This window comes from Crassostrea angulata, chromosome 8 (assembly GCF_025612915.1).
Source record: "Crassostrea angulata isolate pt1a10 chromosome 8, ASM2561291v2, whole genome shotgun sequence".
Classification (NCBI taxonomy): Eukaryota; Metazoa; Mollusca; class Bivalvia; order Ostreida; family Ostreidae; genus Magallana; species Magallana angulata.
Window position 1 is genome coordinate 47,575,216 of NC_069118.1, and position 18,171 is coordinate 47,593,386.

The 18,171-nt window shown below is 33.9% G+C and overlaps 3 protein-coding genes across 4 annotated transcripts in view; 2 read left to right on the plus strand and 1 right to left on the minus strand.

The window, feature by feature from the left end:
• The window catches only part of LOC128158264 (uncharacterized), a 107,217-nt gene that overhangs the window by 64,579 nt on the left and 24,467 nt on the right, over positions 1-18,171 (plus strand). The window lies entirely within an intron of this gene.
• On the plus strand, positions 12,394-16,481 carry LOC128158257 (uncharacterized). 2 transcript variants are annotated; one of them, XM_052821013.1, is made up of 3 exons: positions 12,394-15,392; positions 15,485-15,918; positions 16,010-16,481. In XM_052821013.1, the coding sequence occupies exons 1-3, from the start codon at positions 12,394-12,396 to the stop codon at positions 16,333-16,335; spliced, it is 3,759 nt and encodes a 1,252-aa protein (XP_052676973.1). In that variant the 3' UTR covers positions 16,336-16,481. The 2 variants fall into 2 exon arrangements, with proteins under 2 accessions (XP_052676973.1, XP_052676975.1); XM_052821015.1 differs by lacking the exon at positions 12,394-15,392 and having other exon boundaries at positions 15,477-15,918; positions 16,010-16,442.
• LOC128158267 (uncharacterized) lies at positions 16,567-18,123 on the minus strand. Its single transcript, XM_052821028.1, has 3 exons — positions 17,638-18,123; positions 17,417-17,547; positions 16,567-17,331 (listed from the first exon to the last, which is right to left on the minus strand). Exons 1-3 carry the CDS (start codon positions 17,771-17,773, stop codon positions 17,269-17,271), a joined length of 330 nt encoding a protein of 109 aa, XP_052676988.1. The 5' UTR covers positions 17,774-18,123; the 3' UTR covers positions 16,567-17,268.

The following is an 18,171-nucleotide window of genomic DNA, read 5'->3' on the forward strand; positions in this document are numbered from 1 at the left end:
CTTGTCTCAGACTTTCCCACACCTAGTATTAGTTTGTGGTTTGTGACTGCAGTTTTCATGTAATTTGTTGCCATAATTAGTGTAAGTGGGTTCTTGTCCATGGCAATGAGGGCAGCTTTTTTGTTATAACAACTGTGATCCTTCAGTTGTTATTCTTTAGACTTTTGAATCATAAGTCAGTTAGAGTTTTATGATATTTATTAAGCACTGTAATCGTATAGTGGTATAAAAGCAATAAATCAATATATAATCAATCTGCTATCAGTCTAAAATCCATCTCCTCATTATTAATCAAGTCAAAAGTATAAAAATCAGTAAAATAAAATAAGCAATTGTTAGTACATCCTTTCGGGTCACAGTTCATAAGTGACTTATAACGAAGTCCATTGTTAAAGGTTAATTACAATTAAGAGTCTTGCATCCGTTGACCGCTTTCCAAAGTCCAATCATCATCGAGAGTTTTATTCTTCCTGGTCATTCCGCTAACACCACGAGTTCTAATTACGCAGTTGTCCCTTTCGGTCAATGACCTTTAACATTGTTCACTATACACTTATATCGTATCGAGTGCACAACAAGCTAATGACTAATTAACGTAAAGCAGAATACAATCATAAAATTATATTTCATATATACGGCTATCTGGTTACACAACCTCTCAAGAACGCATCTATGGTCACGGTTTGACGGCAGTTTTCTGGTGTGTCTGGGTAACCATCAGTGGTCATCTCCAGAACTTTGTCTGCAAACTCTTCAACTGTCTCCTCAGAACCTTGTTTGACATCTTGCAGTTGTCTGATAATGTGGGGAAGATCTTTTTTCCCAAACCGTTCATCAAGCTTTGCACTTAGCTTTTTGAAACTGTTCTAGTCTGATATTGGTCTAGAGCTGAAATATTTCAAAGCTTTGTCTCTGAGGCATTCAATCAATTTGTCCAGCTTTTGTTCTTCGAATCATTTATACCGGGATGAAATATGGTTGAACTGTGTGAAGAAAGGTTTCCAGTGATTTTTTCCGTCAAATTCTGACATATTTGGTGGACTATGACCCTTTGACTGAAGCGTATCTGCACATCCAGTTGGGTTTGATGATGCTTTCCAATACACCCCCTGTGGTGCCAACTTGTCGACTTCCCTGTTGATCTTTTCATCTTCGAGTTGTTTTAGCTTATTTTCTAACTGTTGCATTTTGTTTATCCACATACTGTCTTGGTCAACTAGTCTTTGCTTCATGAGTGCAAGTTCATCGTCCTTAACAGTCATTGTTTTACTTATTGTCTTTACATAATGAGATTTTGTATTTTCTAATTCTGTTAGAAATTTTTATTGTAATATATTCAGTCGTTCTTCATGTTCTAATGTCAAAGTCTTTTCTAAAGAATCTAATTGTTTTTGTTTAACAGTAATGTCTTTTTCAGATTGTGCAATTTGAATGTCCCTTCTTTCTCTATCTTTTGCTTGTCTAAGAATTTATGCTTGTAACTTAGATACCTGACTTGACAGATCTTCAACATTCAAGTGTTATTTTTCTTATTGTTTCACTCTCTCTCTCTGGAAACTATCACACCCTCACTCACAAGGGAATCCCAGATTGTGCTCGGAACTGTTGACATTGTTTTTTGGTCTTCTAATGACAAAGAGCCCCTATCATCTCTCAACTTAACAATAGCCTCAGCCCTTTTCTCTCTAATGTTTGGAATTGATTTTAATTTTGCCAAATTGCCATTGATTATGTCTACAGGGTTTGAACTACTCGTCAACTTATTTGATTAATGAACACCAATAAAGACAGAAGAAATAGACGTGTTGTTGACTTCTTTATCAGAAAATCCGACAGCCAAATCTCGAGTGAATTTTGTTTTTAAATTTGTTATCAGAAAATCCGACAACAAAATATGTAATTTGTATGAAAAATATACGAAATGAAAGAAAACTCCAAATGACAGAAATCAAAACAAATATTTTAATATACGAATTCACAAAGAACAAATATTTGGCGCGAAATCCAAAAACACAAATACACTTCACCGATCGAATAGTCCTGCCGTCAACGATAATGTTGTGAAGTGATGTAAGTAAATGGATTTATTTGTTCGTTAGCATTAAACGGGACAAGTGGTGAGGGGTAACTTTCACAGTTAGTTAGATTGTAATATACAGTTACGTGTTTGATAAATCGATTTCAGTGACCGACGACTGAACTTTGAGTAGTGGTCAGTACGAAGACAAAGACATGGTCTCTTTGAAGTGAACTATTTCATTTCTTCAATGTTTGCTAATTTTTGAGAGAATTTTTGGTTCAACTTAATTATACATAAAAAGTCGGTGTCTTTTTCACAATCACCCTATATCACGCACTTATGAAATCTGTGAAAATTTACAGGTTTTTTAAGAGCTTTAACAAAATCAAACCAAACTTCAGCACCATGAAAACTACGGAAGCTTGTACCAGCAATGCTTTTAACACATATCGTAAACTACAATTTAAAAGAAAGTGATATAAAACTAAGTTTAATTAGAAGAAACTTCAATTTAAAACCAAACAATGATTAAGAAAATTATTGTTCCATATGTTAATAAAAAATGAAAAAAATACTGAACGAAAAAATCTATGTACGACTGAACATGTGTACAGAATAACCAGATTAATATCCATAGAGGCTTCAGTAAGAAATTTGCGGTATAGATTTTGTTTGTTACTGGATTTCACTGAAACGCAGCTGTGAATGTTAAGAATTGAAGCAGATACATAGTAAATGGGTCCTTGTTGATATTAAAATGTAAAAATATTCTCGAACTTATTGTTCAGTTTAAAGAAAACAAGACGTGAATTGAAAAAATGTCAAAATCCCACATTTGCTGTTGTGTCCATATGAGGCATCCGGCAAATGCTTCCACGTGCGCATATATTCCGCTTGCATAAGTAGATCTTATAAAAATTTGAAGCTTTGTTTTAGTATTTATATAACATTTTACTCAGTTTTATTTCAATTCATTTACCTTAAGAGATGCAAACATGCATACATTAAATACAGTTCGACCTGTTAATTAAAGAATGCACATTTTGTCTCACGCGTCCGAATTTCGATCGAAAGATTCATTCAGTAATGCAGTTGACCTCGATGAACTGACCTCGATCATAAGAAAAATGATGCTCTATGAACTGACCTCGATCTATTGTTGTTGCATATGGTAGACTGATTTATAACAAGGTTACGTTATAATGCGACCTCAATAGCAAGTTATGATTGCATTCAATGTTTTTCAGTATCATTAAACTATTTTAATACAACTCTTTCTTTGTATACGTGTTAATGCTCTTTGAAGAGCCCTACCTAGTATTCTGAAGAAGAAGAAGAAGAAGAAGAAGAAGAAGAAGAAGAAGAAGAAGAAGAAGAAGAAAAAGAAGATACATTAACATTTGATAATTACGTTAAAAATATAAAACTAGACAAGAAGTTTACGAACGGCTTTCCCCAAATGTATTTCAAATTAAATTTGTTGACGGTTTATAATGATGAAATTATGGTGTACAGATTCAAAATACTCTATATTTTGTAAAATACAGTACTTTTTAAATTATTTTACATCAAACTGATCATGTTGATTGCTTCTAGCTATCTATATATCATTATTGCCGATCATTCCTTTAAAAGGAATACTTGTTATTTCTGAAACGGGGAATAGTTCCTGTTTAGCGTATTCATTCCTCAATAGGGTAATTGTGCCCAACCTGTTAAAAGCATCAGATGCATATTAAAATTTCGGATCTAACGACTGAGGGGTCAAATGAACATCATATAGCCTTCAGTTTTCAATAAAGCAGAACTGAGAAAAGAACTAAATAGATTGCACGACCTGTATGTATTGGTCCCTGCTGATAACATGAAGTAATCGCTCCAAATCGAGATTTAGCGATTCTGTAGGTCAAAATGGGTCAAAATGGGTCATGTTCATCTTTTCACAGCGCATGAAATGAATTTTTATAATAATCTGTTTAATTTCTTTTACAAAGCAGTTTTTTATAATGAATTCTTGGACTTTTCCAACAAGAATTTCGAGAAAACCCCATATGAATCATGTTGTGTAATATCTAAAGATAGACTTAATTCAAAACAATTAAACTACGTAACAGTTATCGAAATATTTCTGAATAATTGTTTTGATGTAAGCAATATTAAACATTTATCTCGTTCAACCAGACGCTAGGATTTCTCCGTCGATCTCCGATAAGCAAGAGAGACGCCCTGCTTGTCGGAGATTTACAGGGACTACAGAGCGTCTGGTTGAAGGTGACTTTATTGTACTTTGGCATATGAATAAATAGGACTACACTAAATATCTAAATTGCTGGTATTATTTAGAATCTGACTATGATGAAGGTATTTATAAATAAGTTTCCTTGAAAAACAATGCTTCATAATACATTTCATCGAGTTTATCGATTAATTTCAAGAACTAAATTTTGTCAGCGGTGATGATTTATTCTTATGTCCAAACACTGTTTAGTTTACGGTTTGCCAGAGTAACTGCATAGGAGAGTTGCTTAAAATCAACTTCCAAAACGGCCGACGGCTTAAGAGGCAAATATGGGATTATTCGGGCGATTATCGGCAGTTCATCATCCATTGCCTTCGCCGATATCGACATCGTTTTAGGGCGGCTTACCAATTTTGTGTCTGTCGGGTAAAGTTTTAATTTTTCGGGGTCGCTGGTCGATTCCTTCAATTAAAACAGTCGTTGACTGGTCCGTCGAGCCACCTTCGATCATCTCCCGACCATCGCCAGACAGTTTGATTTATTACCTAATCAAAGGAATTTTGATGTTTTATTACCAATTAAATATTTGCGTCTATTTTGAACTGCCGGTCATTTGACTGCGCTCTATTGGTCCGCCGGTCAATAGATTGCAATTTATTGGACCGGCAATGTATTTCAGAACGCTGGTATGTTAATGTTACATCCTTTCGATAGTTCTCAGGGAATGTATATTCCTTTACATAGACGTTGTTTTTTGGTACTTTGTGAAACCAAATTCAATGTTATCAAAATGGAGTATCAAATAATCAACAGCCTCAAAGCCTCAAATAAGGTAAAAGACTATTTAAAATCTAATGGGTTTAAGACCCCACTACGTTGTGTAAACTAATATTAAATTGAGATGCTGCCATGCGTGCAACAGGTTCTGTGCATGTAAAAGATGAAAAAAAATCTAAGTATATTGCATAATGGCACGAAAACCATCTGCAATATGCAAATTGTAAACCCCAAAAACTAAATAATAATTTTCAATTGATTAAATGCGGTAAACAAGCATATGAAGCCTTTCCATACAAAGGATATGTACTGAACTACGATAGTTTAACCTTATAAAAAAGTACCTGAATACCATTGGGATAAGAAACACTTTAATTCTCTCAAAGAAATTTTCTAGAAAAAAGGTGCGTATTATTGGCAAATTACTCTACATGTTAAGCGCAAGACTTGCCATTTAATAATTTTGTAATGAAAAATATAAATGCAAATGTGTTCAGAATGTTTCTTTATCGTTGCGAATATATATATATATATATATATATATATATATATATATATATATATATATATATATATATATATATATATATATATATATATATATATATATATATATATATATATATAAACCCAGAGGTGTTTGAATGAAAGTTCACGAGACTTCGCCGAGATTTGTGAAATTTCGAGCGGAAGTATAAGTGTTCAGATAATATTCTCAAAATACGTAAGTACTGGTCGTTTTTCATATCATTCCCTACTTTGATTTATGTTTAAACGAGTAGTGGTATATATGGTGCTCTACAACACACTTTATAGTTATATAGTAAGACCCGCCCAGTTTACTATATATTCTTACCAATTATGCTAATAAGATGAAACGCTTTTTCTATATATTAATACCAAAGGCTCACAATAGTCCCGCCCACTCAGAAAGGCTTACACTATATATTTATACCAAAGGCTTACAGGAGACTCCGCCCTCTTGGAAGGCTCACCCACGTCACCCACAATCCCGCCCACTTAGAAAGGCTTACACTATATATTTATACCAAAGGCTTACAGGAGACTCCGCCCTCTTGGAAGGCTCACCCACGTCACCCACAATTTATAGTTATGCGTCTTTAGACTCCGTCATCTCGGAAGATTCACCCTAGGTTTACTCTATATAGGTATACTAAAGGCTCACGATAGTCTCCGCCCACTCAGAAAAATATTCTATTTATTTATATAAAAGGCTTATAATAGTGTAACCCTTTAGAAAGCATTCATAAATAGATACTATATGTCAATTTATCATTTAAAATCATGGAACCAGAGAGTGACGACATGCGTAAATTAGCTCCTGGGACCATTCAATATAAATGGCAAGTGATAATCTACTCTTCTGTAAACCAAGATGATAAATGTTCTGTGTTGTTGGAATCTGAATGGTTTAACAAGAAATCTGATTGTATGTTAAACTATGAAGAAAACATGAAGAAAGGATATGATATCGTCGATTGTTTTTCTTCAAAAGAAGTAATTGTCAGGAGAAAAATTTTGACCTAAATACATATTTTTAAGCTAATGAAACTTAGTCAACCATGTCGCTTACACATACAGTATTAATGTTTAGATTTTTTTTGTGATGATTCATTATGCTGACATTTCACAAGATGGATAAAGAAAACAGGTATTTTAAATTATTTAACCAGCTTTGCATTGAACAATTATGGCAAAATATAAGCGAGCTATCTTCAGAGAGATGTAATGGATGTGAAATTGACCACCCATCTCAAACTGAACATTCATGTTTAATGGACTCTAAATATATCAAACTAATTTTATACTTTGAATTGGCTTTCACCAAGCTGGACCCAGAGAAAATTTATAGTGATTTGCTGGAAAAATATAAATGTGATCAACAAGAACTCATAATTTTTTGGAATAACATGAATGTCTACGCTAGTACGGACATATGGAAGCAGTTTTTGTTCACAAATTTGGAAAACGACGCTAAAGACTACAGTTTTTAAAAATGACTGAGAAAGAAAAGTTTTTAGAACAGTACTATTATGATATTTCTAATCCAGCAGCTTACACCACACCATCCAAACTTTATGACGCTTTGAAATCAAACAAAGAGTTTAAATTTAGTAAATATTTTATTAAAAAATGGTTACAAAAACAAGACGCCTATACATTACAGCGACAAGTTCGACGACCGACTAGAGTTCCAAACATTAGAGTTAGTGGACGGAATGTACAATGGAGCATGGATCTTATGGATGTGCAGAACCTGTCAAAAGAAAATGATGATATTAAGTACTTACTAATTTTGATTGACACTCTTTCTAAATATTTACGTGTGGTGGCGTTACGTCAAAAAAGTGCAAAAGATGTATTAAACGCCATAAAATTGGTATTTGAATCTGGAGTAAAAAGTAATTCTATTAGAAGTGATCGTGGAGGAGAATTCAAAAACCGTTTACTACAAAAGTTTTTAAAAGAAAAAGGAGTACGACTTTTTTTTGCCAATCAAAATTCAAAGGCGTCAATAGCAGAACGAGTTATACGAACAATACGGGGACGGTTGTTTAGATATTTTCAAAAAAACAGAACTTACCGATATATAGATGTCCTTCCAGATATTGTTGAAAATTATAATTCAACACCACACAGGAGTCTTGGAGGATTAGCACCTAAGGAAGTCACTTCTGACAACGAAGCAGATGTTTGGGCTCAACTCTATTTAAAAAAGAAAAATCAAAACAAAAGTGTTAACCCAGTAAAAAAAGAAAGAAACAGGAAAAACATTAAGTTTAGGTTTAAAGTAAACGACCTGGTGAGATTATCCCATTTGAAGCATATTTTTCGTAGAGGTTACAACCAACAATTTACAGGAGAAATTTTTAAAATTGCAAAACGATTTCACATGCAGGGTATACCACTGTACAAAGTAAAAGACTTTAATGATGAAATAATCGAAGGTGATTTTTATGAAAATGATTTGCAAAAAGTGCACAAAGAAGAAGACAGTTTATGGCTAGTGGAGAAGTTAATCAAAAAAAGGAAAAGAAAAGGAGAAACTGAATGGTTTGTGAAATTCCAGTCTTGGCCTGATAAATTTAATCAGTGGGTGAAGGAGTCTGACATCGTAGACGTAAGCAAAAAATAATGGAGAAGTTCATATTTGCAAAATCTTCTGATTCTAGCGAATATTTTCCAGACAACAAGTACTATGATTTTAAGATACATCTTGATAGATCAATAAATTTACAAGGCTATTGGAAAGTTGGAATAACTGAATTCTTTACAACGGCAAGTCCGACAAAGAGAAGCATGGACAAAAATTCAAAACCCATTACCACATTTAACAGAAAACCAGTTTATGTGTACACAAACATTTGCAGCTTTTCGAGTGTTCACGGACAAGAACAACCTTTATTGCGAATCATTCATGCGGATGCTTCGTACGGATGGAATGATAAATTTGATTCGGTTTATTATTTTCCTGTCAGAGTTCCAGAGATATCCGATATACATATATATTTAAAGGATGACACTGGATCACCAGCGACATTTATTGACTCAGACGTTTGGGTTACACTGCATATGCATAGATATCCTTTCTGAATATGGATTCTACTGGAAAATTATATGTACCAGACGCACAAAAGTGGACAAATTTTTACACACAGATAAGCAAGGGGAACGTGAATCCTTACACAGATTATACCATGAAAGGTTACCAACGTGGAGGTGGTTTAAGAAACAATACATCTCCATATATGGTATCCATTGACAAATACGCTAAACAGTCACTTGAAGGAGAGGTAAAACCTAAAATACAGATGACATCACCTTCAGAACAGGTGGTTGAACAAGCTAAAAGTGAAATAATTAGAGAAACGACCAAAAAGCGTAAACATCAGAAGAAACATTCCAGTGAGAAATCGACACGCAAAGGAGGAGAACGCCCTGAGAAGAAGAAAAAAATTGTTAAGCTTAATTCAGACGTTTTTGGAGTTTATTAAAACAAAATGTCAGTGTTATCAGTGGAAACGTTCAGGGAAGCAATGCCAAGTCAACTTTCTCTTTTTGATATGCCACCCACACAAACAGCAGTGGAAAACATTTACTTTCAAGATGTACGACCTATATCTCAGATTTCAGACAGTTCGCCAATTGAATTTCAATTATCAGCTCAAAATGGGATGGACTACATTGACCTTAAGAGAACTCGGATTTACATCAAACTAAAGGTCATGAATGGAGATAGTGCATTACAAGCTGCAGATATAGTTGGTCCAGTTAACTTGTTACTGCAGTCATTGTTCAGTCAAGTTGATGTTTCTATGCAAAACAAACCAACAACCAGTTCCGGTGCGCATTATCCATACTTGAGCATGCTAAATTCTCTAATTCACTATGAGACTGATGCCAAAAACTCGCAATTAACCTCACAATTGTGGGAAAGCGATCATCCAGGGGAATTTGATGATGTCGATGCAAAGTCTGGTCGAAATAGTGGTCTTTTAAAACGTGCTGCTTTCATCAAGAGTAGTAAAAGTATTGATCTAGAGGGACCTATAATGCATGAATTGTTCCAGATGGATAGATATATCTTAAATCAAGTAGGTATATCTCTAAAATTCTATCAATCTCGACCGGAATTTTGCCTCTTATCGACAACTGCAGCAGGCAAAAATTACAAAATCAAGTTAGAAGATGTCATATTGCGTGTATGCAAATGCAAGATCAATCCAGCAGTTATACTAAGTCATGCAAAAATGCTGGAAAAGACAACTGCCAAATATCCCTACAAAAAAAGCATTGTGAAGATGTACAATCTTGCCCAAGGTCTTCACAACATATCTTTAGAAAACCTATTTTCTGGGACAAGGCCGGATCGACTTTACATCGCTTTTGTATCTTCAAAAGCAGTAGCTGGAGACTTTACTAAAAATCCATTTAATTTTCAACATTTCGACATCAGACAAATTGGCCTTTATAACGATGGAAACCCGGTGGGTAATAGTCCAGTGAAGCTCAAATTTGATACAGCAAATGGTGATAGCATTGCATCTGCTTTCGTCATGATGTTTGATAACAGCGGGAAATGGCTGTATGATGGAGGAAATGCGATATCTAGAAAGCAATTTGCTGAGGGAGGGAATGTAATCTTTTGTTTTGATCTAGAGCCAACATTTGAACAAGGTGAATACCTCACATTACTTAAACAGGGAAACGTTCGTCTTGAAGTGCAGTTCGGGAAAGCACTGACCGAGACAGTGACGGCCATAGTTTGGGGGCAATACTCTGGTCTCTTTGAAATTAACCAAGCAAGAGACATAATAATGAACTGAGCAATGACAGCACTTACAAGTCCTCAGTTGGAGTGTATGATCACGTGTGATCTATTGATGAAATCTGACATTGTTGGCGTTGTTCCGTCTGATCGGATCACTAGACTCCAAGCTAATCAAGGATTAATTGTTAATACAGATCCTCATAACCGTGAAGGCCATCATTGGATAGCTGTATACAACGTGAATAATGAACGCATTGAAATCTTTGATAGTCTTAATAACAAGATGTTGCAAAAACATAAAAATTTCAAACATTTAGCTGATCATGTTCCTATAATCATAAACAACAGAGACATTCAATGTACAGATTCATATCTATGCGGCTATTATTGTATTTGCTTTCTATTTTTCAAAGTTAGACATATGTCTTTTGAAGAGTTTTTGAGTTTGTTTTCAAACACATGTAAAGTGAATGATGCCATTGTACTTGAATTTGTGAAGCGTAAATATTCTTTATGTTTGACTAACCATATGTAACGTCTTTATTTAATCGTATCAAAATAAAATAGATTATATTATAAATTAGTGTTTTTATTCTGAGTATTTAGTTGTTGTGAATCCTTTGACGATGGCAAGTTCTGAAATGGAAAATATAGCTAAGTTTAAAGCTAACAGTAATATCATTGTAAGTGGGCAATCTCATGCTGGAAAAACTACATTTGTTTTCTCTCTAATGAAGAATCTTGCTGTGTTTGAATCCAACATTCAGCACATTCTTTATGCGTATGGAATGTGGCAGCCATTGTTTGAACAAATGGAAATGGGATTAAAAAACATTACATTTTTTCACGGTATTCCAGACAAAAACGTTTTAGAGAGTTTCTCAAAGGACTATTCTAACATTCTGTTGGTGCTTGATGATGTTATGAGTCAAGGAACAAGCAGTCCAGAGGTGATGAATTTATTTACTACGTACTCACATCACATGGGAATAACTGTATTATTTCTCTTGCAAAACATTTTCCCGCCTGGAAAATGCATGCGAACTATATCGTTAAATGCTCACTACATAATTCTTTTTAAAAATAATAGAGATGAACAGCAAGTCAGAACATTAGGAAGACAAATATTTCCCAGCCAATCGAATTACTTTATGGATGCCTATAAGAAGGCAACGGGAAGAGCACATTCTTATTTGTGCATTACACTTTATCCTGGTACTGACGATAAACACAGGTTATCTACTAATATTCTTCCAAACGAAGAGACTGTATATTACCTTCCTATGTAGAGGGATGACTACCCAAGTTAAAAAGCATTTAGACTATTTAAAACTTTTAACTTCAACTCACGTCAAGCAAAGGAGACAGTTAATCAATACTATTTCAGACGAGCAGTTATCTGTGCTATCGGAAGCCATATTTAACGTGTTAAAAGGAGTGTGTCCACTGTCTAACGTTAACAAGAACAAACTTAGTAAAAATAAAACGATTTTACGGAAATTAGTTGATCCAAAACTTAGCAGGAAATTTAAAAAATCAAACCTTAAAAAGGTTCAAAACTTAATTCCAGAGCTGCTTAGACCAGTTATTCAATATTTTGCACACAATGGCAAAGGAAGTGGTAATGGTCCCACGAGAAAAGTACACCAAATTGATGGAAATTTACGAGAAAAAGGTGCAAAATCAGAGTGAGGAGGATCATATTCAGAGCAAAGGAACCATTAACCTAAATATTACTGACAAAAAAGATGAAACTCCAATTGAGGCGAATAATACCACTATTGAAGAGGGAAATTCTTTAAAGGACAATGACCTAAATCTTTTATCCAACACAACGGAGTCGAAAGAAACGCGATCCAACCCAGATGTCATATCACCCTCAAGTGACACGAAAGACGATGTAATCTTAGTAAGCAATCAAACGCAATTAAACAACTCACCTGACGTCAGTCCAGATTTCGGTGTATATAAATCCATTTCAAAGATTACTAAGGCTCGCAAACGATCTGAGAAGAGAAGAAAAATTACTCGAAAAACCTGGTTAAAACTTTGATAACTTCAGATATGGAAGAGGAAGAAAAAACTCACAGATGTCTTGAATGTCGTAAAAGTTATAAAAGAAAATCGGATCTAAACAGGCACATTAGATCGAAAAGAGCAAAATACACATGTTCGGTATGTAACCATGTATTCAACAGGAAGGACAATTTTTTTACTCACCAGCGACGGTTTCACAATAATATGCCATCCCGTCCTGATAGATGGAATTTCAACGTATCGCCTTCAACATCACATCAAATAGGTGGAGGTTCTGAATTGACTGAAACAGACTCTCAAAAACAATTAAGGAATGAGGATCAAGCTGAAAACAATCATGAAATTGTACGTGCTTTGAATGGTTCTGTTAATTCCATTAAAATATACCCAAGAGATGTGGAAAAATTTGACATGCTTGTATTTTATGGTAATATTAAGGAGAAAGTTCAGGACATACTTGTATCATCAACCCCACTCCGTAAAGGAATTAAATGGTATTTAATGACTCGAGTAGAATTTTCTCGTGAAAAAGAAGGTGTGTATGAAACTGCCAAGCCTCATTTTCGAAGCCTTACTTATGCTCACTTGTTTGCGGAAGATTTTAATATACACCATTTAAACGAAGCGTTTCAAAAAATGTTTACTTCTAAAGAAGAATTCATTATGAAAGGTTCAGATTGGGTTTTATCCAAAGTTCTCTACGTTGAAGTATGTTTTGTCCATTACTTACCTCTAAAAGGCGGAAGTTACATTGCAGCACCACCCAGATTGCAACATAGCAAATCTTTAGTTAACATTAAAAATCGAGATCAGAAATGTTTTCTTTACTCGATTTTAGCAAAACTTTACCCTGCAAGACATAACCCGTCAAGAGTAAGCAATTATCATCAATACGCTGAAAGACTTAACATGAAAGGGATACATTATCCAGTTAAATTGTCGCAGATAGAAAAATTTGAAAACCAAAATCAAGTGTCGGTTAATGTTTTTGGATACGAGGATCGAGAGATATTCCCAATGCGAATAACAAAAAAGAAAAAAACATCACACGTAGATCTTCTTTATTTAAAAAACAAGGATCAGGTTCACTACTGTTTGATAAAAAATCTCAACCGATTTTTGTATCGAACGTCTGGAGAGATTTATTGCCATTCAAAACATTATTGTCCATATTGTTTACATGGATTCGTTAAACGACACACGTTAAACAAACACGTTGACTTTTGTATGGCTCTCGGAGAACAAAAAATTGAGATGCCTGTACCAGGAGAAAATGATGTTTTACAGTTCACCGAAATTGCAAAGCAGTTAAAAGTTCCATTTACAATATATGCCGATTTCGAAACATACGTGAAACCCATTCAGACCTGTGATCTCGATCCAAATTCATCACATACTATCAATTTGTCAGAATTCGAACCTTGTAGTTTTGCATATCAAGTGATATCCAGCGACATTAGATATACCAAAAAACCAGTCTTATATCGCGGAGAAAATGTAGTAGAAACATTTTTGAACATGATTTTAAAAGAAGAGGAAGAAATACTTAAGTTACTAAAACGAATAGAGCCCATGGAAATAAGCGATGCAATAGAAAAACAATTTGAAGAGGCTACAAGTTGTCACATATGTGGTTTAGCATTTAGTAGAAATTCAACCAAAGTAAGAAACCATGATCACGTGAGTGGAAAAGTGTTTGGAATTGCACATCGCGACTGTAACTTACAATTTAAACAGGTAGAATTTATCCCAATTATTCTGCATAACTTGAGAGGCTTCGATGGACATTTAATCATGCAGAAATTAGGTCTATTCAAGAATAAAAAGCTTAGTGTCATTGCCAATTCAAACGAGAGATATGTGACTTTTAGCTTAGGTAGCTTGCGGTTTATTGATTCATTCCAATTTCTATCATCTTCCTTGGATACATTAGTACAAAACCTCAAATCAAGTGGAGACATACATTTTAAATACTTTAGCAGACATTTCAAAACCCAAAAAGAAAAGACATTGCTTTTAAGGAAAGGTGTTTACCCATACTCTTTTGTTACCGATGCATCAAAATTTATGACAAAACAATTGCCTCCAAAATCATCATTTTACAATTCTCTAAGCAAAACTGACATATCCGATGAAGAATACAAACATGCACAGCTAGTATGGAATGAAATGAGTATGACAACAATGGGCGACTATCATGATTTGTACCTATTATGCGATGTCCTTTTATTAGCTGATGTTTTTGAAAGGTTTAGAGAAGTATCAATAGAGAGCTTTAATCTAGATCCGGCACAATATTTTACATTGGCGGGAATGTGTTGGAGTGCCTGTTTAAAAATGACAAAGGTAGAATTGGAACTACTGACAGATATTGATCAATACCAAATGATTGAAAAAGGTATACGAGGAGGTGTAGCCATGATGACAACTCGACATGCCGAGGCTAACAATCCATACATACCAGAAACTTTTGATGAAAATAAGCCAAGAGAGTATTTAGGCTACTTTGACATGAACAATCTTTACGGGGGTGCTATGCTAGAACCGTTACCTGTTGGAGACTTTGGTTGGTTGACTGACAATGAAATATCCCAACTCGACGTAATGAATATTCACAAAAATAGTGACATTGGTTATATTCTAGAAGTCACTTTAAGCTATCCAGAAAATCTGCATGATCTTCATTCAGACTTACCATTAGCGCCGGAATCTATAACAGTGTACGTTGACGACTTATCTCCATATTGTCGAGAGGAGTTTCAAAAAATAAACAATAAAACAAAAGGAGTTGTTTCAAAAAAATTAATACCAACTCTTCGCAAAAAAGAGAAGTATGTGCTCCACTATCGCAATCTACAATTTTACCTTAAAGAAGGACTTGTGCTAGATCAAATTCATAGAGTCATTCGCTTCAAACAAAATGCATGGCTCAAACCCTACATTGAATATAACACCAACAAAAGACGACAAGCCAAGAGTGATTTCGAAGTGAAATTGTACAAAGACTACAACAACATAGTGTTCGGGTAAATAATTTTAAATACAAAAACAATTTCGTTTAAATTTAATAAAATAATTAATCATTCTTCTAATAATTTGTTTTCTCCTTTCTTTTTAGGAAAACAATGGAAAATATACGAAATAGGATGAACTTCAAATTAGTGAATACCAAAAAGGGCTTACTAAAAATGGTAGCCAAACCAAGCTTTGAAAATTTTACAATTTTTAACAAACATTTGGTTGGTGTAAAAAACAAGAAGGTTAAACTGCTACTTAACAAACCAATCTACACAGGAATGACTGTTTTAGACCTCTCCAAACTATTCATGTATCAATTTCATTATGGATATGTCAAAAAACAGTATGGTGACAGGGCAACTTTGCTGATGACTGATACTGACTCCTTGTTTTACAAGTTTCAAACGGAAGATTTGTATCAAGACATGGTTCAAAATAAAGAGTTATTTGATACATCCAACTACCCACAGAACCATTTCCTTTATAGCGAGACAAACAAGAAAGTAGTTGGGAAAATGAAAGACGAAACCGGTGGTGTGTATTAATTTTATTCACGTGGAATGATGATTGTTCTTATATACTTTAAACGTTTGAACTAATACTTTTGTCATAATTATGTTTGCAGGGTATCCCGTAAAAGAATTTGTGGGACTGAGAGCTAAAATGTATTCATTTTTGATTCACGACGAGAAAGAAACGCAGATAAAAAAGGCAAAGGGAATTACCAAAGCTATCGTCGCCAAGGAATTAACCCATCTTCATTACAAGAATTGTCTTTTTGAACAACAACGATGTCGACATAAGATGCAGAACATTCGTAGTGACAATCATATCTTATATCTAAAATCTATCAATAAAATATCATTGTCGCCTTTCGATGATAAACGATGGTGGTTAGCTCCATTTGGAGTCGACAGCTTCTCCTATGGACATTATAAAATTTACAAATGAGGAAACAAACGAAATGTCTAGTTGAGTTCTACTTTAATTTGAAATGCATGGACACTGTATTATATAATTATAATTGACTAATTTGTATATAATTATAAATGCTTATTTATAAAGAAAGAATGATATATAGTTTACTGAACATATATATAATTCATTATGTCAAATGCTTTTTTTAATTTAATATTAAATGATTAAGATTTTCATGAAAAATCATTCTTTCTTTTAAAAACCATAAACGTTACATTGCTTACTTATTAAAATTATTAAACTAAATAGTGTTGAATTTTATAAATGAGTTTAACGCTGATGGTTTTTTTTTCAAATTTCAAAATTCAGTAATATAACAAATCGACAATGTCATAAAAACTTTGGAAGTATACCTAAAATGCTTATGCATGGAGACAATGTTTCACCGTTATACTTTTTACATAGTTTTGCATGCTTTCACATTGCTCTTTTAATTTCATGAACTCGTTAAAATGATAGTTGGATTGGTTAAAAAGTTCGGTGGTGTGAAAGAGAATTTTTTCAAAGTCTTGAAATTCTGTCAATGACATCTTTACTTTCCCACAACTGTTACAGTTCTACAATTTAACAAAATTGACAACGATAAAAAATTAATATTTGAAGACAATTTTCGATAAAATATTTACATTCAAACTGTCTAATAATCTCTTTCTTACTAGTAGTAGTACAGTTCAATATTATATAGATTATAAATAAATCGTTTTACACAATTAATGAAACTTTTCTATATGGAGAAAGACTGTTTGAAAGGTGCATGTTTAAATTTCCCTGTGTGATTCATACCAGTAACAAATTATTAACGCGTGCAATAATTCTGTTAGAAAAGTTTCATTTTACAGATTACATATGAATAATATATATTATCTAAAAATAACAATGCCCCGGATTTCTTTTTTCTTTATCTCTTTAGAACTCATCATCTCCGTCTAAATCCACCACTCGCTTCTTTTTGCGTGGTGTCATCACAAGCTATTGATTGAAGAAAACACTCCCCATTGTACCCTGATATATCCTAATAGGAAAATTAATCGAATGTAAGGACTGTGATACTTACCAGTTCCGGGCTAGGTGGTCCTTGATTGGACTTCCTGATTTCATCCACCGCTTTATTTATTGTGAAGTATTGATTGTTCATAGTTTCAAAAACGTCGTCTGGGAGTGACACCTGTTTACCGTTGTTGTTGTCTAGAACGTTAAACGAAAGACAACTCTTTAATATATTAATCCAGTATTGCCGTTGTAAATTTACGTTACTTAATTCAAAATATCACTTACCCTGCAAATGCAAATACACCTTCCCTTTGTAGTAGGACAGTTGGATGGCATACTGTCCTCTGGCATATCTTGTAGACTCTTTCAGCACAAACTGTACATTCCCGTTGCTCTTTTCTTCTTTTTCAAATGACTGCATCTTAGTGTGAGTAAATTAATCGCAATAACCCCGCAAGATGAAAATTGTGAAAATGTACCCTCTTTATATAAGTATATGAACATGAACTGTCCCTGAACTTTTTTTTGTGTGTTTACTAAAAATTTTGGAAAACAGTAGTGAAACCATTGCATGAACTATCACCCCACCAGCAAACTTTATTTCCCACCCTCTAAAAGAGGAAATTATAAGTTGTTCACCTTTAGTTTAAAAAAAGGCATAGTGTTACAAGATGCTTACTTGGTCATTTTGTGAAGTAAACAACATTTTTGAAGTAAACAATATAATTATAGTTCGATCACGACTTCAGAAGATCTCATCACGAACCTTCTCCTGCAATGCTGCTTTTCTTACATCAACAACGGGACAAAAGACATCAC